Below are 22,099 nucleotides of genomic sequence, written 5' to 3' on the forward strand. Positions count from 1 at the left end.
AAGCCCTCGCCTCATTTCACCCAGACCTGCTCACGCTGCCCCCGGGGCTCCAGGCCCCACTCGGTCTGCTCCACTCCAGCTAGAGTACTCACCTCCCTGTTGCTGGGGGTACCCTGTAGTTTCTGCTCCAGCCCAGCCAGCTTGCTGTCAATGTGCCCGTTGATCTCAGCTCGCAGCCCCTCAGGCCCCCGCCCATTCTTTGTTCGTAGAAGCTTCTGCAAGAGCAGATGCCCAGCCTCTGAGCGGGGGCCTGCCAGCAGGAGGTGGTTGCTGGTACCTGGTGCCCCCATTGGCTCCCCGTTGGCTTCCCTCTTCACTGCCTGGGCTCCCAGGGCACATGGCTCTTCCCGAGGCTCCTGCTTGATGCTGAGATGGGGTTGTTCAGGCACTGCCTGCCCATTCACCTGCTCCAGATGCCCAGGTACCATGCTGCTTTGCTCCAGCTTCCGGGCTTCTGCTAGGTTGTCTGGGGGGTCCCAAGGTCCCAGCCCCTTGCCAAAAAAGGTATCTGCAAGCTGGGCAGCAGCAGGTGAGACCCTCCCAGGAGGCAGCTCTGAGGGCGGCCCCTGGGGTTTGGGGGTTCCTGGCTGGGCAGTGGGGAGCTGGGCCTCAGAGGGAAGCTGGGAGCTAGGGGACGGTAACCGTGAAGAAGGTCTCTTTGGCTCTTGGGGGCTGGATGGCGGAGGTGTGGGGTGGACAGGGCCAAGGACTGGTCCTGTGGATAAGGCTCCTTGTGGGGCGGGGAGCCGGGGTGGGCCCTGAGGTCGAAGTCCTGCCCCCAGCTCCTGGAGAGGGCCTGTCTGGGATCCAGGGAAGCCCCCAAGTTGGGGTTGGCGGCCCAGGAGGCCCTGGAGGGGAGAGGGCTGGGTCCCAGGCTCCTGGTAGGGTGGGGTCTGGCGTACTGCCTGATTCTGCTGTAGCTGCCGCTGCATGAGGAGTGCCTGGAGCTGCTGCTGCTGCTGAGGACTCAAGTGCCGCAGCTGCGGGTTTTTGGCCAGGACTCCTTGGAGCTGTGCTCGAAGCTGACCCACTGTAGGCATGACTCCAGCCCCAGGCAGGCCCTGCCCAGATTGGGGGACAGATCCTGGTTTGGCAGGCTGTGGCCCTGCATTATTTTGTATGGGCCGCTCTAGTCCAAGGGGCTGTTGGGAGCCCAGAAGGTTCTGGGTCATGGGCCCAGGCTGCTCCCCTAAGGAAACAGAGGACTGAGTCAGCAGATGAGGCATAGACGAGGCCTCAGAAGATGGGCCACCACCTGGCTGCCCATGGCTTCCCACACCCGCTGAGTGGAGCAGGTTAACTTGCTGCTGCTGTTGTCCTGGGAGCCTCAGAGGTGGCTGCACCTGCACAGAGTTGGGCTGCGGCTGGACCTGGGGTTGGACAAGTAGGAGCTGTGAGTCTCCGGAGAGTGAGGGCTTTACCTCCCCTGGTTCAGTGGCCACTGACTCCGGTACAGCTCCTATTGCTAATGGCCCTCCCTGCTGTGTGGAGGGCCCCTCAGTGCCCTCTGGAGGAAGAGCCGTCTCTACAATGCTTTGCTCCTTGCCCGTTAGGATGAGGGTTGGGCCCACGGCTCCGGGGCTGGAAAAGTGTTGCAAAGGCTTGGCTGGCATGCCAGGGCCAAGTGCAACCTGCTGCTGGGGCGGTGGCGGCTGCGGCGGCTGCTGTTGCTGCTGTTGCTGAGGAGACAGTAAAGTTCGACTCTGGCTCAAGAGGCCCATCTGCTGCTGTTGTTGTAGCTGTTGCTGCTGCTGTTGTTGTAACTGTTGCTGCTGCTGTTGTTGTAGCTGTTGCTGCTGCTGTTGTTGTAGCTGTTGCTGCTGCTGCTGTTGTAGCTGTTGCTGCTGCTGTTGCAGCTGCTGCTGCTGCTGCAGCTGTTGCTGCTGTAGCTGCTGCTGCTGCTGCTGTTGTAGCTGCTGCTGCTGTTGTAGCTGCTGCTGCTGCTGCTGGAGCTGCTGCTGCTGCTGCTGCTGGAGCTGCTGCTGTTGCTGCTGGAGCTGCTGCTGTTGCTGCTGCAAGGAGGCCATGGGCTGAGCACTCAACTTGGGCTGCCCGCTGTGTGGCATGAGACCCTGCTGAAGATGGGAAAGCCCTGCCATGGATCCCTGTTGTTGGTGCTGTTGGTGCTGCTGCTGCTGTTGCTGCTGGGCGGTGACCAGGCGGTGTCCCATAAGGCCTTGACCCTGCTGTGCCATCTGGGGGGAACTCAGCACCCGGGGCTGGGTCAGAAGCACCTGCCTGTGAGGGCCCTGGGGGCCCAAAGCTCCAGGGTGCTGTTGCTGCTGCTGCAACACTGCCACCTGCGCAGGGCCCAGCATGCCCTGGGGCCCCTGGGGTGGCTGGGGGGACAGCTGCTGGACCAAGAGGCCCTGATGGCTGCTGGGAGGCAGAAGCCCCTGGGGCTTCGGACCCAGGGCCTGGTTCGCCTGTACACCCTGGCCCTGCTGCTGTTGCTGCTGGATTGCCACTTGTCCTAGGAGATGCTGCTGCTGCTGCTGCTGCTGCTGCTGCTGTTGCTGCTGCTGCAGTTTCTGGGCAAGTTGCATGCGCTGCTGCTGTAGCTGCAGCTGCCTTTCCTGTAAAAGCCTCGAGTCAGGTCCTAGGCCTCGAAGAGCAAGGTTGCCAGGGAAAAAGCCCCCTGAGGGGCCAGCTAGGGCCCCAGCCCCACTAGAATGTTGCTGTTGCTGCTGTTGGGCCAGGGTGGTGTTGAGGAAGGGGCCACCAGGCTGTCCAGGTAATGCCATGCCCCCAGGGGGCAGGCGAAGACCTGCGGCTTGCCCACCCGGGGGCCCCTGCGGTGGCTGCAGCCCATGGCCAGGGAGCAGCTGACCAGGAAGCTTGGTGAGTAGCCGGGGACTCTGGGAAGGGCTGAGGGCCAGTACGGCTGAGTGCTGCTGCTGCTGTTGTTGCTGCTGCTGCTGCTGCTTATTCCGATATTCTGCCATGAGATTAGTGTGCTCCTTCTGCTGCTTCCGGACCTAACATGGGAGGGCCAGGGAGGTCAGCTTGGAGCCTGCGCACCCGTGCCATCCCTCTTCCCAGGCTCCTGGTTGCTAGGCTGAAGTCTGCTTTCCTCACCTGATCCAGCTGTTTCTGGATCTTGCTCTGCTGTTCCGTAACCAGCTTGAGCTTCTCAGCATCAGCCTCCGGGAACTCACGGCCAGCCTTTTTGGCAGTGCGCTGCTTGGCACACAGAGCCTTCCGGGACTTGCGGTGCACCCCGATCTGCTCCTCTAGCACCTTCAGTTGCATCTGTAGGAGCTGCTGCGTATGGAACAGCCACTCCTCATACTGCCGCTGGTCAGCCTCATCTGGGAAAGGAAGCAGGCGGGGGTCAGGGCCTGCAAAATGGTCATCCGAATCCCTCTTTCCCCATGTGCCCCAAGCCACTTCCTCACACCCTCTTCCCCATCCCCATACTCACTGATCACTCCCTGGGCAAAAGTGGGTGGGTTGGGACGCGGCTGGGAAGGGTCCCCGGCACTCCGCTCCTGTGGTGAGACAGACTACTTAAGGCTCACTGTTCTGTCCCAAGCCCTAAGAAGGGTAGCCCGATGGCACAGGACCCAAGTTCCTACTCCCACCTGACCATTTACCTGGCCACTCCCAGCTGCCACATGGTTCTGCAGATCGCTGCCGGGCCCCCCTGAGAGCCTCTGGGCCAGCAGGGACACTTGCTGCCTGGAGTCCACCAAAGCAAAGAGGATATGTTGGTGATGGGGAAAGTGAAAGGGCAAAGAGGTGGGGCAAGCCGGAAGAAGGATCAGGAAGAAGAGGGGAAGGACTGGAAAAGAAAACATCCAAACGTCCCATCCCACAAGTCTTACCTGTTCATACCAGGTGCCACTCCAATGCTACCCTGAGCCATCACCTTCTTGATGCCTTTCAAAGCCACCATCTTGGCCTTTGCAATGGGATCAATGATATCTTCCGCAGCAAATTTGTCCAGGTCTGGAGAGGCAAGAGCCAAGTGAGCTGGGCATTAAGATCAATGCCCCATTCTATGTCTGTAGTTCCTACACCTTGACCTCCACCAAGCCAAGCAGAACAATAGCATGGCATGGTGGAAAGACCACTGGATTAGGAGCCGGGCAAAAAAATAACGTTCTTGGAGTTCCCATTGTGGCTCAGTGGTTAACGAATCCGACTAGGAACCATGAGGTTGCGGGTTCAATCCCTGGCCTTGCTCAGTGGGTTGGGGATCCGGCATTGCTGTGAGCTGTGGTGTAGGCTGCAGACGCGGCTCGGATCCCACGTTGCTGTGGCTCTGGTGTAGGCTGGTGGCTACAGCTCCGACTCAGCCCCTAGCCTGGGAACCTCCACATGCGGTGGGAGTAGCCCTAGAAACGGCAAAAAGACAAAAAGCAAAAAAAAAAAAAAAAAAAAAAAACCAGTAACGTTCTTAGGGCAACTAAGCGTAGCCCAAGAACCCAAGATGTGGGCACTGCGCCAGAGCCCAATGGTAGAGCCATTTTAGGGCAAGCCTCACCTACAGACCACTCTCCTGCCTGTCCAGAATGCTGGGTAGAAAAAGGAACAGGAGTTCCTGTCGTGGCCCAGTGGAAACGAATCTAACTAGTACTCGATCCCTGACCTCGCTAGTGGGTTAAGGATCTGGTGTTGCCGGGAGCTGTGGTGTAGGTCTCAGATGCGGCTCAGAAACTTCATTGCTGTGGCTGTGGTGTAGGCCGGCAGGTGTAGCTCTGATCTGACCCCTAGCCTGGAAACCTCCACATGTCACAGGTGCGGCCCTAAAAAGAAAGACACACGTTCACACGTACACACACACAAAGGAACAAGCAGCCACCAAAAACTTCAATCTTCCTAAAATCCTGTACATTGTCTATTTCTCCCCTGTTCAGAAAACTTCTGACTCCCTACTTTGAAGAGAACTAACCAAACTCCCTCACTGATTATTCTGAGGCAGTAAAACAGTTAAGAGGATGTGAGGAACAGGGTTCAAATTCCTGCTGTTACTTGTGTGATTCTGGGGAAGTTACCTACCCTCCATGCTTGTTTCCTTTTCCATAATCAAAGAGAGTAACAGTCCCTATTCAATGAATCTGTTGCGATGATTAGACAATGAACGTAAAGCGCCCGGCACAGGGCTTGGCTATCATAATTTGAGGTCTTCTTCAGTCTGGGCCCTGGTACCTTCCCAAAGTTACGGGAGTGCCCACACACTTCCCACCACAAGGCCTGCTCCAGCCTACCACTCCACTCATTGTCTCCAAATACATCCCGTCGGCTTTCCTGCCACTGAGTCTCCCAAGTCTTTTCACCAACCCAACTGCTTTTTCTTGCACCGCTTTTCTCAAAGTCCTCATCTCTGGGTCTCACCACAGCTACAAACCCTCAGCTAATCAGGCTTCACGCATCCATTCCATTCATTCAAACAGCTGAATGCCTGCTACATGCCGGGCACTGTTCTCTGTTAACAGCTATGGTGCTTCTGCCTACAGCACTAGTACGGTACCCAGCAAAAGCTCTTTGCGTCCCATCTCCCTCAGCTAGGGAGTATCTTGGGTCTGCAACCTCGGTGAGCATCTAGTAGTAACACGGACCACCCCTGAGTAACTGAGCCAGTGCCTCCAGCTGAGGTTACCTGTATCCGGGAAGAAGCTGTTGGCCAGCTGCTGCTGCATCGCCAGCTGCTGCGGCTTCATGCACATGGAAGGTGGCATTGTACCCATGGGCTTTTGTGCCAGCACTGGCTGTGGGCTCTGTTGGGGCACCAAGCCTGCCTGTCCCCCATGCTGCCCACTTAGCATATGCCCTTGGTTGGACACCATGGCCATGGACGGGGCCAGGCGCTGCTGGAGGGCATGAGCTGGTGGCTGGGTGGGCATCAGTGGCTGGGCCAAGCCAGGCTGCCGGGAACCTCCAAGTCCCAGGGAAAGCTGCTGCTGCGGCCCAGCCAAACTGGGAGAAGAGCCCTCATGTGGCAAAGACACGGCCTGGGCAGGACCTGGGGTGGACAGTAGGGAATGCGGCTGCTGCTGCTGTTGCTGCTGCTGCTGCTGCTGTGGGGCAGGCTGCAGCTGTGCTGAAAGCTGCTGCTTCTTTTGCAGCTCCTTCTTCTCGTGTTCCAACAGGTCCTCAATGAGCAAGGGTAACTCGCTGGCTACTAGTGAGCTCTCCATCTTGTCCAGCTCGTCCCCAGATGCATGTCCGCCGGGCAAGGTCAGGGCCCCACTCTCTAGCTCAAACTTTTCCAGCAAGGAGGACCCTCCCGGGCCACTCAGTGGGCTGGGGGTCAGCAGGTGAGCTGGTGGTCCTCCTGCGGCCCTAAAGGGGACCTTCTCAGCTGTGTGCCCACTGCTGGAAAAAGGTCCCGTGCCCATCCGAGTGTCCTGGCTGCCCATCACACTCTGTCCTGCCTTCAGCCCCAGGCTTAGGGAAGTGGGGGCAGGTGCTGGCTCTACCTTGGGGGTGGTGATGGTGAACTGGCAAGGGGAAGGGTGGCGCCCACCCTCCTCCACCTTGGGCTTCACCTCAGGGAGCGCTGATGTCAGACGGGGCTCAGTGGGCTCAGCAGCCGGGGGAGGGCGCTCCTCAGGGCCCAAGGGTCCTGGCTCCACTCCCCGCAGCAGGGCCTCCCGCTCAGCCTTTTCATTGGCCGACTCCACCAGCCTCAGATGCTCGTTGAAGATGTCCTTCTTGTCCCCAGTGTCCAGTTCAGGGTCAGTATAGGCCAGCAGGTCAAACTCATCCCCGTTGAGCAGGTCATCCAGGTGGGGGTCGTTGGTCTCCAGATTTTCCAGGGTGCCCAGCTCATCGTCTCCCTTGGCCACATCCACACCCAGGCCCAGGTGAGCAAGCTCCTCGTCATCCTCCAGGGCCTTGTGGGCATCGAAGTCATCGTCCAGCTCAGGATCCTCACACGGTAACTTCCCAGCTTCCAGGGCCAGAGGAGGGGGGCGGCCCAGCTCAGTGCTGGATGGGGGCCGGCTGACTAGCTCCAAGCCAGCAGGCAGGTTGGGACCCTTGGTGTGGGGCGCTGGATGGAGGCTGTTGTTCAGTTCAGGGGCCGCTGGGGCTGGGGCTGAGGGTTTCTGTGGAGGAAGGCCTGGGACTGCTAGGCCACGAAGCCCTTCAGGGGCCAGTCGGTGGGAGTCCTCGCTTACAGGGTAAAAACGAGGTCTCTGAGGGGGGCCCTGACCAGGAAACGGAGCCCCCCCTGGTCCTAGTCCTTTCTGTACATTGTGCCGCAGCTCAATGAACTGGGCGGGACCAGGTGGACCAGGCACTGGCTCACCAGGGCCAGGCAGGCGGGTGGGAATTCCCGCCAAGGGGGAACCTAGGGCTTGGCGGCCCAGGTCAGGCCCAGGAGTTGACGGAAAGCGAGCAGACATGGCAAGTCGCATGGAAGTTGCTGCTGTTGCCTGTTGCTGCTGCTGCTGCCACAGTTGCTGTTGCTGCTGCTGCTGTTGTTGCAAGGGCAAGGGCCCAGGATAGGGCGCTCGTTGATAGAAAGCTTGGGAGCCCCCTACCAGTTGCCTGGAAGAATACAGAGTGGTCAGTAAGGTGAAACTAGGAAAAAAAAAAGAGGTAGAACACGGGCTGCCCTAAAGAAGGATGGAGTTAATGTGGTGAGCAGGAGGGAATGGGCAAGAAAAAACAAGACCCAAGAAGGATTAGAGACCCGAGAAGATCAGAGGCGCACACGATGGTGGGACAATCTGTTCCCTTGATTTCCCCCCAGGGACTCCCCCAGAGCCTCACCGGCTGTTCACATCCATAGAGGAAGGGGTGGCGGGAGGAGGTGGCCGGGAGAGTCGGTCATCACTGGGGAAAGCCCCTGGCCCCAGGATGGGGCCACCCAGCTTGTTTGGGGGTAGCCCCACGAGGCTGCTCTTGTCCTAGGAGAGACAGGGGTAGATGAAGCTGGGGCCACCTTCAGGAGAATCTTGGGTCCGCCATCCTGTGCCGCTCCACCTACCTGGGTCCCAGCAAAGGGGGTCTGGCCTCGACCCAACTGCTCAAAGGCAGGGCTGCCAGGCTCCGCACCCCAGCTGCCCGGGGGCCCCACTGCTCCAGCAGCTGCGGCAGTTTCCTTCTCCTGCCGAAGGGTGTTGCGCTGGATCTGCTGCCGAATCAGCAGCTCCCGTAGCCGCTGGCGCTGTGCAGAGGACAGAGAAGTGGGGTAAGTCCAAAGTGCTGGCACAAAAGCAGCAGAGTTCCGGGGGGGCGGGGGCGGGGGGCTTGGCTCCAGGATGTCAATTCACCTGTCGTTGCTTCTCCAGCTCTGTCTGGCTGAGGCCGGACATGCCTGGGTCCTGGGTCCCTGGAAGTTCAGGTGCCGCCAAAGAGCTGCCCATCCCAGCCCCTGGGTCTTCTCGCTTCTCAACAGGAGAGGTGATGCCTGCCCGCTGTGAGGCTCCATGGGACAGGTAGGGCAGGGATCCATCGGGTGCAGGTGGTGGTAAGACCGACGGGGGGCGTAGTGGGGACAGCCCATAGCCCTCTCCTGTGGACCCGCTGCTGGGCCCCAGAGGGCTGCCCGATGGGTGGAAGTTCCCCGTGGCTACTGCGTAGTTTGTGCTTTGAGGCTTGCCCAAGGTAGGGCCGGGCCCAAAATGGCTGTTGATCCCGTGGGGTGGAGGGAGACCAGGCTGAGGGACGGGGGGCTTTAGGGAAGGCTCCCCTACCGCCTGAGGGAAAGTGAAACGCATGGGAGAAGGGGTGCCCACAAATGCACCTGTCCCAGGGGACCGGGCAAAACTGGGGGGCTGCGCACTTGGAACCTTGGCATGGAGTTCGCCTGCCGGCCCCGAGGGCAGGGCTGCTGGGAAGCCCCCAGCCCCCAGCGGAGTGTGGGCTAGAGGCCCAGCCTTGAAGGCAACTTCAGGGGGCTGGGGGCGGGGCGGCTTATGCAATGGGGCAAACGGGTCCCGGGACTGAGGGCGTGAGGGTGGGCGGGAATAAGGGTCGGGGGACTGGAAGCGAGGGGTAACCGGGGATGGGCAGAAAGCCTCAGCAGACAGAGGACGGGGTGTCAAGGGGGACTGGGAGCTGGACTGGGACTGGGGACTGGCGGGCACTCGGGAGAAAGGGTCCGAGGGCAGTGAGCGAGGAGGCAGGGCACAGCAGCTCTCAGGGGGTGGGGGCTGGGGCCGAGGGGTCAGTGGGGGCTGGGCATAGGGGTCAGGGTAGGGGCCAGGGCGAAAGATGTCCGAGTGGCTGGGGGGAGAAGGGGCCAAAGCCTGGGCAGGGGGTGGCTCCTGGGGCCTTAGGCCCAAGCCCGGGCTCTGGGGCTCTACCTGAGATGCCCGAGGGGTCAGGGGGGCTTTGAAGACATCGGGTGCCTTTAACTCCAGGCCGCCCAGGTGGGGGCCTGAGGAGGGTGAGTCGACAAAGCCCAGGTTTGGGGGCCCGTAGCTAGGAGAGGATGCCCCAAGCTCTTCCTTCTTCACCTCCAGGGCCTTCCGAGACTCCCCGAAAGGTGGGGGCGACAGGAGGGGCTCCGAAGCCTTGCCTCCCCCTACCCCTGGGCTCTCAGGCACAGCCAGGTTGTCCAGTGAGGGGCATCGGGGTTTGAGGAAGGGGTCAGGCGTGGAAGGCTGGTGTCTGGGGGTGCCAGGCGGGGTAGTGTGGAACTCCCCTGGCTGGCCAGTCCCAGGACGAGATGCGGCGCCCAGCGTCGGGGGCTGCGTGGGGGCCCCGGTTGGACTGGGATAGGGAGGATAGGTGGGCGGTGCCGTGGGGAAGCTGGGCTCCAGAGCGTAGGCGGGGGCCAGTCCAAAGGGGTCCTGCGAAGGCACTTGGGCGGGCACCTGGGGTGGGAGCTTGAGGAAGAGCTCACCGGGCGAGTCGGGGCCGGGCACCGTGCCCGCCGGCGGCTTCAGGAACCCATCCGCAGAGGTAGACAAGCCGGCGGGGGGAGTGGGGCTGCCAATGAAAATGGTGGGGGCAGCAGCAGGAGGCGGACTGCCCAGTGCCCCTGGCTGCGGGGGAATGCGGAGATGTAGGGCCGGTCGGTCAGTCTTACGGGCCATGTCGCCCACCTTGGTCTGCTTGTTGATCTGGCTCTCAGCCTGCTACAGGGGGAGACCAGACACAGAGCAGTGAGGCTGCTGTGGGCAGGCCCTAGGTCCCCACCACCTCAGAGAGGCACCCCCCCCCCCCCCCGCCACTACAGGACTTGGATGGCACCGGCCAGCCTGGCTCCCACTCACCTTTTGCACCTTGTTGATGCGGTGAGCTGCCCGGTTATCTTTGGCCTTTTGCTGAGGAAGAGAGGATGTGGCCTCAGGCTACGACTCCGTCTCACGCCCAGCCCTCATCCCTCACACTGTCACCCACAGTCCCTACCCACCAGCTAATCCCTACTGGCCCAGCTGCCTTGCGAGTGGGAAATGGAAAGAGCCGAGGTGCGTTTCCCAAAGACACCCCCTTCACCTCGCTCCGCTCCCACACTGACCCGGGCTCCCTCTCTCTCACCAGGTAGGGAGCTTTATCAGCAGCTGGAACTTTTCTCCAGAGCTTCATGATTTGTTTGCAACGGCTAGACCAGTCTGGGGGCAGAGAGACCGTGTCAGAGGAGACTTGGCAGGCAACCCCCGCACCTGCCACGTGACCAGGCTGTCTCCCTTGCCCTCGCCCCATAGGTACCTGGGTAATCTTGCTTGAGATTGGGAAAGTTAATGTTGGCATAGAGCACAGGTGAGATGGTAGAGAGCTGGCCCAACTCCTCGTCCTTCTCCCAGCGCTGAAGACTCCGCTGGTTATAGGAGAGCCCGTCGCCCTCACCCTCTGTGGTGGGGGTGGTGGGGGTGGAGGGCGTGGTGCCCCCCGAGCCTGTCCAGGGGCTGTCTGGCTCACCGGGTTCCGGGCTAAAGAAGCCCCCGCGCTCCCTGGGGCGCAGGGGCAGAGAGTCACAGAGGGCAGGGGTGCCGAGCCCCACCCCAGACAAACTGCCCAGAGTCCCCAGGCTACTGCCTTGCCCCAGCAGAGGATGGCCACTAACAGAGGAGCAGAGGGATGTGTTGCTACAGCAGCACCCAGGAGGCCAAGGTCCCCTCCCTCAGCATGACCCCAGCTGCAAGGAAGGGATTGCCCCTGGAGATTAAGCATAAATACCAACCTAGAATCCAGGAATGGGGATTGACAGAGGCCCGGGTAGGAGTCCATTGGGCTGCTGGAGGGGAGATTGCCCAAAGGGAGTCCACCTACGAGGGGCACGGGATCAGAGAAAGGGAGCAAGAGGCCCATCCTAGGGGTGGGCTTGGCCATACCCACCCACCCCATCCCCAAACCACTCCAACCACCCGCATCCAGACAACCTTGAAGAAAGGGCCTCTGTAGCGGTGTACGGCTGCCGTCTAGGCCAGGGGTTCCACACCCCAGATGCTGCTCTCGTTCAGAACCCAGAACGTCCTTGAAAAGCTGCTGCAGGTCCTTGGATTCCATCTTGGGCAGCTCTGTAAGGGATTGATGAAGGATGCAGCTGAGCAAGACTGGGGAGTCGAAGGGACACCACGGGGCTAAAATGGTCATGAACGGGGAAGGTGCCCAGAGAAGCAGGAGGTGAGAATCCCACAGGTAGGACCCTCTCCTTCTCCCACAGAAGCCCCTTGTACACCGGGAACGCAGGTCACAGCCTCACCTTCGGTGGGAATCCTGTCTAAGTCAGAGCTAAGCATCCCTTCACCCGGGGTGCCTGGCTTCTCGGGGTCACTGGGCACTGGGGATGCCTTCACGCCCCCATCCTCAGGTCCTACAATTGCCAGGAGAAACCTATCAGTCAAAGGCAGCACGGAGGGACCACACTGGCCTCCTGAACCACAGAAGGGCACAGGACAGTTCGGTGCCCCTGAGCACAGACCGGCCCGGACGGTGCTCAGGGGCAGAACGGGCTGACAGAAGCAAAACAAAGACAGCAGCCAGTCCTCCCAGCAGCCCTCACCTGGCGTATCAGCCTTGCCCTCGGGGCCACGGGATTCTTCATCTGCAACATCTGGACCATCATCTCCTACGAGCAACAGTTCCCACTTCCATCAGAGATGCCCTGTATCTGACGCCCAGCACAGGCCCCCAGCTCCAAGGCCAGGGCCATTAGCCCACCCTCAACCCTTGGAGACCAGCCCATTTCCCACCAAATACTCTTACCAGCTTCTAAGCACAGAGGGAAGTTGGACCCCTTCAGACCACCTTACCCCCACAGGACTGACCTTTCTGTGAGGTCGGGAGCTCCTTCCTATCTGAGCCTCCATCCCCCTTGGCTTTGGGGCCTCCTAGTCCAAAGCCGGGCCGGCCTACCCCAACTGCAAAAAGGGCCCTCCGGCTCAGGTCCAGCAGCTCCTTCCCAAAGAAGGCTTCCTGTGGGAGGAGTCAGGGAGAAACCAGCTCCTTCCTGCCCTGCAGGCAGACACTGCCCTGGCCCCTCGGAGCCGAAGGCCCACCTGCAAGTAAGCAGGGAACATGTCCTCCAGTTTGCTCTTCTTGCGCCCTCGCCGCTGCTGCTTCTTCTTCTCATCCCCTTCAGCTAAGCTCTGGTCCACAGGGCCCTCTGCAGGCAGGTCAGCAGGTAGCACTGGGGACAGAACGGGAGGTGTCAGCCTCTCGGGCCTGCTGGGCACGCTGCTCCCAACTCGGCCTGGGAACGCTTTCTGCCTACTCTCTCCCCCAGTGCCAGCTGGGCCCTCTGCCCTCCTCACTCCCTGAGTGAGCTCCCCCGCCCCAGGCCTCCCTGGCAGTGTCCCAGAGGTCCTGTGAGTCCCCACCTTCTCCCAGGCCCCGCTGGAGCCCTCACCCGTCTCACCCTCGTCGGGCTGCCCATCCCCACTCAACACCTCCGCCTGTGCAGCAGGCCCCTTTTTCACACGTGTGTGGGATTTCCGCTGTCGCACCATGAAACCACCAATGCCTATAGGGAGGCAGAGCTGAGGCTGAGAGGCTGCCCAGGACCTGGCGAGCCGTCCCTCACCACCCCATCTCCGCATCCCAGGGCCTCACCAGGCCGATAGGGTTTGCGCTTGCGTTTCTTGCTCTCCTCGGTGTCCTCTTTGCCAGGCTCTCCATCAGGGCTGACGGGGCCCTCGAGCTTAATTTCGCATTCCATGTGCTCCACACCACCTGCACATGGGGACAGGAGAGGGAGAGGCAGGTCAGAGGCATGGACCCCTTTAACCCCGTCATCCTGCCACCTGAGAACAGAGAGCCATCTAGACAAGACCAATAGTGGCTTGAGGGTGACTGGGAGTGACAGCGCTGTCCCCACCCAACATTCAACTCTCACGGCCATGCTCCCACTACACTGACACTCCCGGAGATGCCCCAGCCTGACCTTCACCCTTGAGCAGCTCATCAGCGTCCAGGTCCCCATCCTTCTTATCATCAGGGCCAAGGGCATCTGAGGGTTCAGAACCCTCCAGCCCTGGCTCGCCTGGGAGGCCAGGCCGTCCTCGCCGCTGGCGCCGCTTGTGCAGGGGCGACATGGTCAGGTTGCGCAGCACAGCCATGCCTGTTTCTGTCAGCCACACACCCTCGAAGCGAAAGTACTGGGGCTCTGCACAAAGAGGAAGAGCATGGGACCCCTGATGGAGGCCCCAGGGAACCCGCGAGTCCAAGCTCTGGCCTAAGTCCCTAGCTGGGACAAAAGAGACACACTGAAGTTCAGACTGGGGTCTGCGGGCTGGAGAAGACAGATGACCAATGGGCACCGGCTGAGGCCCGCCCTCTCCACCAGGGACCCGGGGGATTCGGAGAGGCTGCTGCGGCAGAAGCCTGACTCCGCCTGTGATTAACCCTCGGCTCACGAGACAGGTTCTCTAGCTGGCCGGGGCCAAGAGAGCCCCTACTTGGCAAATGTCAGGTCACAGTGCCCCAGATGCCAGAAGCAGTGCCCACGGCACGATGGAGGAGGAATAGCCCCGGCCCCTTCACTAAGGACAAAGAGCTGTGTTCTGCGCTCTCTGGACCTGAGATCCCCGCAGAGCACAGGCCATGTTGCCTGGTGGACAGAGCTCCGCCTGGGAAACTGGAGGTCTTGCTTCTTGTCATAACTTCACCACTAACCCATGGGGTGACCTTGGGCAGGCTACACAACCCCCCTGGGTCTCAGTTCCCTCCTCTGGAAATGAGCTGATGAAGCTGGGCTGCAGCGGGACGAAGTGTCTAAGGTCTCCGGCTTTGGCGTTCAGAAGCCCGGTGACTCACCTGGCTCTTTCACCTTCATAGGCACCAACTCCGGAGGTGCAACAGGCGCTGTGGAGAGGACAAACCAAGGCAGCTGGAGGCCCTGTCCCAAAGCCAGGCACCCCTGCCCTGCCTCCTCCTCTCTCCCCAGCCCCTCGTACTCACCAGCAGGCTTTACCACGTAAGGCTGGCAGGAGACACAGTCAAAGCCTTCATCAGCCGCCTGTTCCACGTCATCCTCGGTGAAGAGGCTCTCACAGCCAGCGTGCATCCACCTGGGAGAAGGAGACGGAGCAGATAAACCAAGACAACGCAAGGCCGAGAACAGGGAAGAAGAGGGGGCCTATGCAGGAAGAAAGGGGTACCCTCACCGTTCACAGTGGCGGCACTGGATCAGGAGGTCCTCTTCCACGTACGGGGCGTGACAGATAGGGCAGGTCACCAGGCTGGCACAGGGCCCGCAGTGTGTGTAACTATTCTGCCACTCACAGTGGAAGCCAGGGGAGGCGGCCCCACACTGCATACAAGACACACACCTGGTGGCAGCGGAAAGACAGGCCCTCAGCACCTTACCTACCCAAGGCACCCAAACGTGCTGGCCCCTAAACCCAGCCTCTGCCATGTACTCAACACCACACCTGCTGTAACATTTCAGACCCAGGCCCCCCTGAAGATCCCGCTCTCCTTACCACTTGCACTTCCAGCCACCCTTGGGCACGGTGAGCAGTGGGGGATCCAGGCAGTACGTGTGGTAGCTAATGTCACAGTCATCACAGAGCAGCAGGCGGGAGGGGTCTGAGGCCTGGCCGCACACCTCACACACGATGCACTCCACACAACGCCAGCCCTTTAGCAGCATCACCTTGGTGATCTGGGGCAGGAGGTGGCAATTCCTCAGGGGGTGACGCAGAGGGCAGGACAGACCTCTCAGGGGAAGATGGGACTTACAAGGGGCGGGGGGCTGGAGGACCCCAGGACACAGGCCAGACCTCCACCTGAGCATAGGGAAGCTAGGCAGAGCACCTTCACCCCCAAAACAGTAGCTCTAAACTAAGGGCTTCTAGGGATCTCCCCTGATCAGCGAATAGCCTCACCTGGCCATTGCCTCGTTATCGTCTTTCACTAACTAAGTCTCCAAAAAGACCGAGAAGAGAATTGGGTCATATTTCCCTAGTTTTTCTTCAATATGTAGAACCTGCTACCGGTGCAAGTTAGTGAATGTTAGCAGTGGACAAGGTCTAAATTAACATTAATGAAAACGCCAAAATGACTGATCAGAGTTCCCATTGTGGCTCAGTGGGTTAAGGGCCTGACACTATCTCTGTGAGGCTGTGGGTTCGATCCCTGGCCTGGTTCAGTGGGATAAGGATCTGGTGTTGCCGTGGCTGGGGCCTATTCCAGCTCCAATTCAACCAAAAATAAAAACACACTGTTTTCTCTTTGTAGACATATGTTGTTTCGCCTATTTGTCTGTCTTTTTAGGCCGTACTTGCGGCACATGGAGGTTCCCAGACTAGGGGTCTAATTGGAGCTGTAGCTGCCAGCCTATGTCACACCCACAGCAATGCCAGATCCGAGCCGTGTCCGCGACCTGCACCACAGCTCAGGGCAACACTGGATCCTTAACCCACTGAGCGAGGCCAGGGATTGGACTTGCAACCTCATGGTTCCTAGTCAGATTCTTTTCCACTGCGCCATGACAGGAACTCCAGGACATATGTTTGATTCTGATTTTACATTTTTATATCCAAACCATATCAGTAAAGTTCTACCAGTAAAGTTTCTACCAGTAAAGTTCTCAATAGTTTGTACTACAGACTGAATTATACCAGTAAATCACCATCTACCACAAAGAAACTTGTAAAGCCCACTATGGTTTCCAGAGCACTTTTTCCCAAGATGAATTTGACAAACACTATGACTGATGAACAACTTCCACAACCAATGGCTGCTTTAAGGAGAATGGCCAGGACAGGGACCCAGGTAAGCAACAACCACCCCCCCCGCCAGGGCAAGGTGGGCCCTGCACTCACCTTGCTGTTGACACAGTAAGGGTGATAGCACTGAGAGCACTGGGAACAGGCAAGGAGGTGGCCCTCTGCCCCCCGGCCAAAGCTGCCACATACCACACACATGTCCTGGGGAAACACACACGGAAAGCCAGATGTCCAACCCAGTATCCTCAACACCACCCAGTCCCGGTAACAACACTCATCTGAGAGGAGGGAGGCAGAGAACCAAAAGCCTGTCCCCAGCCTTAGCACACGAGAGCCATCACAGGGCCCTGCTCCTGCCTAGCCTGCTCATCTTATCATACTTTGAGATGATACAACCTGACATGAGTAAAGGGAATGAGAAGTTTAAGACAGATGGGTAAAGACTTGTCAGGATGAGAGAATAACACCCGTGACAAAATTCCATGGCTTCAAGTCGACTCACGTTCCCTAGACTATAAGCATCGATAGGCAGAAACCATTTCTGCCTCTTTCACTGCTACATCCTTAGCCCCCAGGTCAGTGTCAAGTTCATTCTCTGATATCCCCAGAAGTAGGTCCCTGGTTCTCCCCATTTACCCTCCCACCAAAACACACACGTTCAGTCTGCAAGTTCTCACTGCTGAGGATGGGACGACACAAGTCAGGCACGGTACCTGCATCAGGACAAACTTGTCTGTGTTGGAGAAGAGAACCACAGTATTCTGCATGGTGTCATCATCATCCTCTTCTTCCTCCTTGCTGGGAGAGCTATCGATATCAGCAACCTTACAGGCAGAGAGGTGTGGAAAGTGAGGCAGCTACATCCACCCCAAGCAAGCTGCTTTCCTCTTTGGTGCTGGGGGAAGGCGACATAAACCCCCGGCCAAGATGAAGGCCAGGAGCCAGGACTAAGCAGGACACCCCAGCTCCCACACTGAGCCTCAGCCCGACATCAGATTTCAGAGAAGCCTGGGGGCCAGGAGGACAGAAGGAGGACGGACATAGGCAGACAGGCCCTGGGCTAGCAGGCGGGCAGGTGAGCGTGCAGGGGACCGGCAGGATGTAAAGGGCCTTCAGTCCTGAAGGGGCCAGCTGAAGCGTGTTTGGGGGAAGGGCGGCCTCTCCTTACTACCAGAGTCTCAATGGAAGAAGTAGTTGATTTGAGCCGGGCCCGTCCTCTCCCACGTCCTCCATGTGCTCCTCCACGTGGCCGGCGTCTTCCTGGGAAACTACTGCTGCGACCCTGCATGAGGGAAGAGGATAATTACAGGAGAAATCGGGGGCTGGGTTCACAGGCTTGCAGGGAAGAGACAAGACAAGGGGACAAAGCACAGCAGCTAACAAAGCCCAAGGGTCCCAGTCGGGGTCTGGGAAAAAGCCACGCTCTCGGACAGCAAGAGGTAGGTAGTTCCAGCCCAAACCACTCCCCCTCTTCCAAGAGTGGCCAAAGGGGTATAATGAAAAAAAATGCATTGGAATGAGAGACCTGAGCTTCTCGTCCCAATTCTAAGACTGAGTAACCATGAACCTAGGCAGGTCACCACCCCCTCTGGGGATCAGTACTCTCCTTAGTAAAATGAGAAGACGGACTCAAGGATCTCTGAGAGTCTAGGATTCAATAAGCCAGGTGGGAGGGTAGTAGTTACACAGAACCATGCCTCAAACAGTGGCATGACATGGAACACATCCAAGGGCTGGAGAGCCCCTCACCTGTTTGATGCGGGAACGAGCTGGAGAGCTGCGCCGCCTGCCCTTGTCCCCCTCGGCTTTGCCTCCTCCAACAGCAGTCCCAGCATCACACAAGAGCGAGTCATCAGTCTCTGGCAGCGAGTCGGTACAAAGCCGCAGGGAGCCCTCATCTCGGGCTGGACTTACGTCTGTAGATACCCCCAGCTCCATGGACAAGGAGCCACCCCCCTCAGGGTCGGGAGAACCCAGCAGGGGCTCTGAGCCAGGAAAACTGGCACTGGCATCGCCCTGGCTCAGATTGGAGATCTCATTAACGATGTCGGATTTGATGAGAATAGGGGGGGTAGGGGCCACTGGGGCACCTGGCTCCTCTTGCTCTTCACATGGTGAGCCCTGCCCCGCCTGCTTGCATTCTGGGCCATAGACCTCCATAGGGGTCACAGGGGCCAGCTCCTCGGGGTCCAGGAGCACAGGGGAACCCTTAAGTTCACTAGCCAAGCTGCCAGGGGTCTGGCCAGCCTCTGGCTGTGAACCAGGAGTGTCAGTCCCATCCAGAGGGGCCGTGTCTTCCCCCAGGCCAGAGAAGTCATCCAGGGCCGGGGCAGGGCTGGGAGCAGGGCAGGAAAGGTTCCCCAGGGGAGAGGGGAGAGGACTCGTAGGGCTGGGTTCCAAGGCCGGGCACTCAGGCTCCGGGGCTTTCTCCGTCTCCATCTCCTGTGACTCAGCCTCATCTGAGACCTCCACTACCTTCTGCATGGGACTCAGCGGGGAAGGAACGGATAGTGGCAGAGCAGGAGGAGAGCACTGGGAAGGAGGAGAGTTTGGAGGAGGCAGGGAATGCTGGAGGAGTGGAGAACGGTGAGGGGGCAGGGGCTCCATCAGGATGGGAGAGGTTGGGCCCATTGGGGAACCTGGAGATGGGGGAAGGATCATAGGGGGTACAGGCTCAGGGTCAGTGCAGTTAGCTTCCGGTGGAGGGCTGATGGGTGTCTCTAGGATGGGGGCAGCCAATGGTGACTCGGGGTCACTGTCCCCTTTGGCACCAAAGGGGTACTCTAACTCCCCCAAAGGAGACAGGGCTGGTGGGGCCACGGCTGTGATAATGGGCGAGAGCGGAGGAGGAAGCGGATCTGGAAGGAAAGGAGAGGCGCTTAGATTAGACGTGCCATAAAGAGGCAAGACTGTCCCAGAGTAGGAACGTACTAACATCCCCTTACCTGGTGGCATCCGCTGAGGTGACAAAGACGGCTCCCCAGATGGGGACAACGGCAGTTCCTCAGGCAGAGGGGACAGAGGTGGTTCCCCAGGCTCAGACAGGGCCGGCTCTCTAAGCAAGGGGGATAAGGGGGGCTCCCCAGGTGGGAGGAACAAGGGCAATTCCTCAGGTGCAGGGCATAGGCCTGGCTCCTCAGGGGGCTCTTCAGGCCGAGGGGACAGGCACGGTTCCTCAGGCCGGGGGGACAGGCGCGGTTCCTCAGGCCGGGGGGACAGGCGCGGTTCCTCAGGCCGGGGAGACAGGCGTGGTTCCTCAGGCCGGGGGGACAGGCGAGGCTCCTCAGAGCCGGGGGACAGGCGAGGCTCCTCAGGCCGGGGGGACAGATGAGGCTCCTCGGGCCGGGGGGACAGGCGCGGCTCCTCGGGCCGGGGGGACAGGTGGGGCTTCTCGGGCTGGGGGGACAGCTGAGGCCCCTCAGGTATGGGGGACAGGTGTGACTCCTCAGGCTGGGGGGATAGATGTGGATCCTCAGGCTGGGGAGAAAGATGCAGCTTCTCAGGTGCAGGGGACAGGCACGGCTCCTCAGGTGCAGGGGACAAGCGCGGCTCCTCAGGCGCAGGGGACAGGCGTGGCTCCCCAGGAGCAGGGGACAGACAGTGCTCCTCGGGCGCAGGAGACAGACAGGGCTCCTCAGGCGCAGGGGACAGGCGTGGCCCCTCAGGCGCAGGGGACAGACAGGGCTCCTCAGGCGCAGGGGACAGACGTGGCCCCTCGGGCGCAGGGGACAGACAGGGCTCCTCAGGTGCAGGGGACAGGCGTGGCCCCTCGGGCGCAGGGGACAGACAGGGCTCCTCAGGCCGGGGGCAGAGTTGAGGTTCTTCAGGCAGTGGTGATAGGGACGCCTCCTCCAGCGGTAGGGACATAAGCAAGTCCTCCGGTGGCGGGGAAGCAGGTTGGTCTTCAGGTGGTGGGGACGTGGGCGAGTCCTCAGGTGGGGGGGACAAGCGTGAAGCCTCAGGTGGAGGGGATGTGGGCGACTCCTCAGGTGGTGGGGACAGAGGAGATTCCTCAGGCGGTGGAGACAGGCGTGATACCTCAGGCAGGGGCGAGAGGCGTGATACCTCAGGCGGCGGGGACATAGGCGAGTCTTCAGGTGGTGGGGACATGGGTGAGTCCTCAGGCGGCGGGGACAGGCGTGACGCCTCAGGTGGTGGGGAGAGAGGAGACTCCTCAGGTGGAGGGGACAGGGGTGATTCTTCAAATGGTGGGAACAGACAAGATGCCTCAGGTGGTGGAGACATGGGTGACTCTTCAGGTGGAGGGGACATGGGTGACTCCTCAGGTGGTGGAGACAGGCGAGATGCTTCAGGTGGTGGGGAAGTAGGCAATTCCTCCGGTGGGGGGGACAGGGGAGATTCCTCAAGTGGTGGGGACAGAGGTGACGCTTCCGGTGGTGGGGACAAAGGTGTCTCAAGTGGGGGAGATGGTGGGGACTCTTCTGGTGGAGAGAAGGGTGACTCCTCCAGTGGAGAAAAAGGTGATGACTCGGGGGGCGGAGACAGAGGAGACTCCTCAGGTGGTGGAGAGAGGGGTGATTCCTCAGGCGGTGGGGACAGGCGTGATGCCTCAGGCGGCGGGGATGTGGGTGCTTCTTCAGGCGGTGGGGACAGGGGCGACTCCTCCGGTGGGGGCAGCAGTGGCATCTCCTCATTTAGGGGGGCCTCCAGCTGGGGCTCAAGTCGGGCCCCTGCTCTCCCTGCAGACACAACACACTATGCTCTACCTAGCTCAGCTGGCCTCCACAGAAAGCATGGGGTCTGGGGCAAAGCAGAGACTGGCCCTTGCCACAGGAACAGAAGGGGCTTGCTTGCAGGGGCGCTCAAACCCTACTCACCTAGTGGTTTGGCTTCACAGTGCAGGGGCCCCGGTTCCTTGGGTTGCATAGAGGTCACGTGCCCACCCTTTGGCTGCCCTTCGCATGCAACGTACAGAGCATCGGGCTCATCAGTGGGGGTATCGCCAGGCTCTGGGGGTGAGAATCTGCAGAGGGTACAGGGGAGCAGGCACCGTGGCTCTCGTCAGCTATCGACTCCTAGAGAGCACGCTGGGGCGAGGCACGAGTGCTACGGATGGTACCGCCCTGCTGAGGGCTCTCCTCCCCAAGTCAGCTTGCTTTTACACAACCCCGGCCAACCTCAGGACTTCTGCTCCCCCATCCCGATCTCTGTCAGGCCACAGCGCTCACCTGCACAGACAGGGGGATGCTGCTCAGCAACAGAACTGACAGGCTGTCCTCCCTGGGCTTTGTGACAGCGGTGACAGAGCGAGTAGTTCTCAAACCACTCAGAGTTGGGATTCAGCTCCGCTGAGCCTGCCCCACAGGCCCGGCACACCCGGCATGCCTAGAGGAAGGGAGCAGGCAGAACGGGCATCGGTGAGACAGGAGAGCCCGGAGAAGGGCACAGGATCCAGCAGAACAGAGAAACTTGGGATGCTGCAGGAGGAGGAACCGGGGAGAGTGAGGTGGGATCGCAGGACGCTCACCTTGCACTTCCAGGAGTGAGCAGGCAGTTCCTCCATAGGTGGTTTCAGGCAGAAGGTATGGTATCCTTTGTCACACGTCTCACAGACCAGCATCTTAGAGTCATTCCCGGGTTTCCTGCAGGGACACAGAGCACATAACAGGGTCCTCCCTGCCCTCATCTTCAACCGTAACCTGTGCTTCGCCTGAGGTTCGCTCCTGCCCTCCCACTCTTACCTGCAGGCTTGGCACACTTTGCACTCGGGGCACTGCCAGCCAGCACGCTTGCGGGCCGTCAGGGCAGTGTCCAGGCAGGCCCCGTGATAGTGATGCCCACAGCTGGTACAGAAGAACAGGTCACACAGTTCCCCTGGCCCCTCACATACTGCACAGCGAGCCTCCTCTGCAGTGGGAAGGGACAGAGGACACAGGTCAGCTATGGATTCCTTCCAGGACTCAGCACAGTGCTGTCTACATAACAGACATTCCATGGATACAGAATGAACAAAGAGCAGTTACCAAGTATCTCCCTAATACACGCCAGGTACTGCTCTAGGC

General features: G+C 60.0%; 1 protein-coding gene across 1 annotated transcript in view; it reads right to left on the reverse strand.

The window, feature by feature from the left end:
* The window catches only part of KMT2D (lysine methyltransferase 2D), a 41,796-nt gene that overhangs the window by 12,273 nt on the left and 7,424 nt on the right, over positions 1-22,099 (reverse strand). The window contains 34 exon segments of the mRNA XM_021091593.1: positions 93-2,978; positions 3,079-3,311; positions 3,425-3,491; positions 3,597-3,681; positions 3,828-3,951; positions 5,606-7,500; positions 7,726-7,862; positions 7,943-8,122; positions 8,229-10,040; positions 10,179-10,229; positions 10,444-10,517; positions 10,615-10,856; positions 11,087-11,171; positions 11,286-11,423; positions 11,609-11,719; positions 11,909-11,974; positions 12,174-12,321; positions 12,405-12,535; positions 12,764-12,868; positions 12,958-13,077; positions 13,289-13,510; positions 14,161-14,208; positions 14,305-14,414; positions 14,511-14,675; positions 14,829-15,010; positions 16,173-16,277; positions 16,790-16,900; positions 17,245-17,358; positions 17,826-18,934; positions 19,022-20,776; positions 20,915-21,064; positions 21,269-21,422; positions 21,565-21,679; positions 21,779-21,944. Of these exon segments, the coding sequence (XP_020947252.1) occupies positions 93-2,978; positions 3,079-3,311; positions 3,425-3,491; positions 3,597-3,681; positions 3,828-3,951; positions 5,606-7,500; positions 7,726-7,862; positions 7,943-8,122; positions 8,229-10,040; positions 10,179-10,229; positions 10,444-10,517; positions 10,615-10,856; positions 11,087-11,171; positions 11,286-11,423; positions 11,609-11,719; positions 11,909-11,974; positions 12,174-12,321; positions 12,405-12,535; positions 12,764-12,868; positions 12,958-13,077; positions 13,289-13,510; positions 14,161-14,208; positions 14,305-14,414; positions 14,511-14,675; positions 14,829-15,010; positions 16,173-16,277; positions 16,790-16,900; positions 17,245-17,358; positions 17,826-18,934; positions 19,022-20,776; positions 20,915-21,064; positions 21,269-21,422; positions 21,565-21,679; positions 21,779-21,944 (13,196 nt within the window).

This window comes from Sus scrofa, chromosome 5, assembly GCF_000003025.6.
Source record: "Sus scrofa isolate TJ Tabasco breed Duroc chromosome 5, Sscrofa11.1, whole genome shotgun sequence".
NCBI lineage: Eukaryota > Metazoa > Chordata > Mammalia > Artiodactyla > Suidae > Sus > Sus scrofa.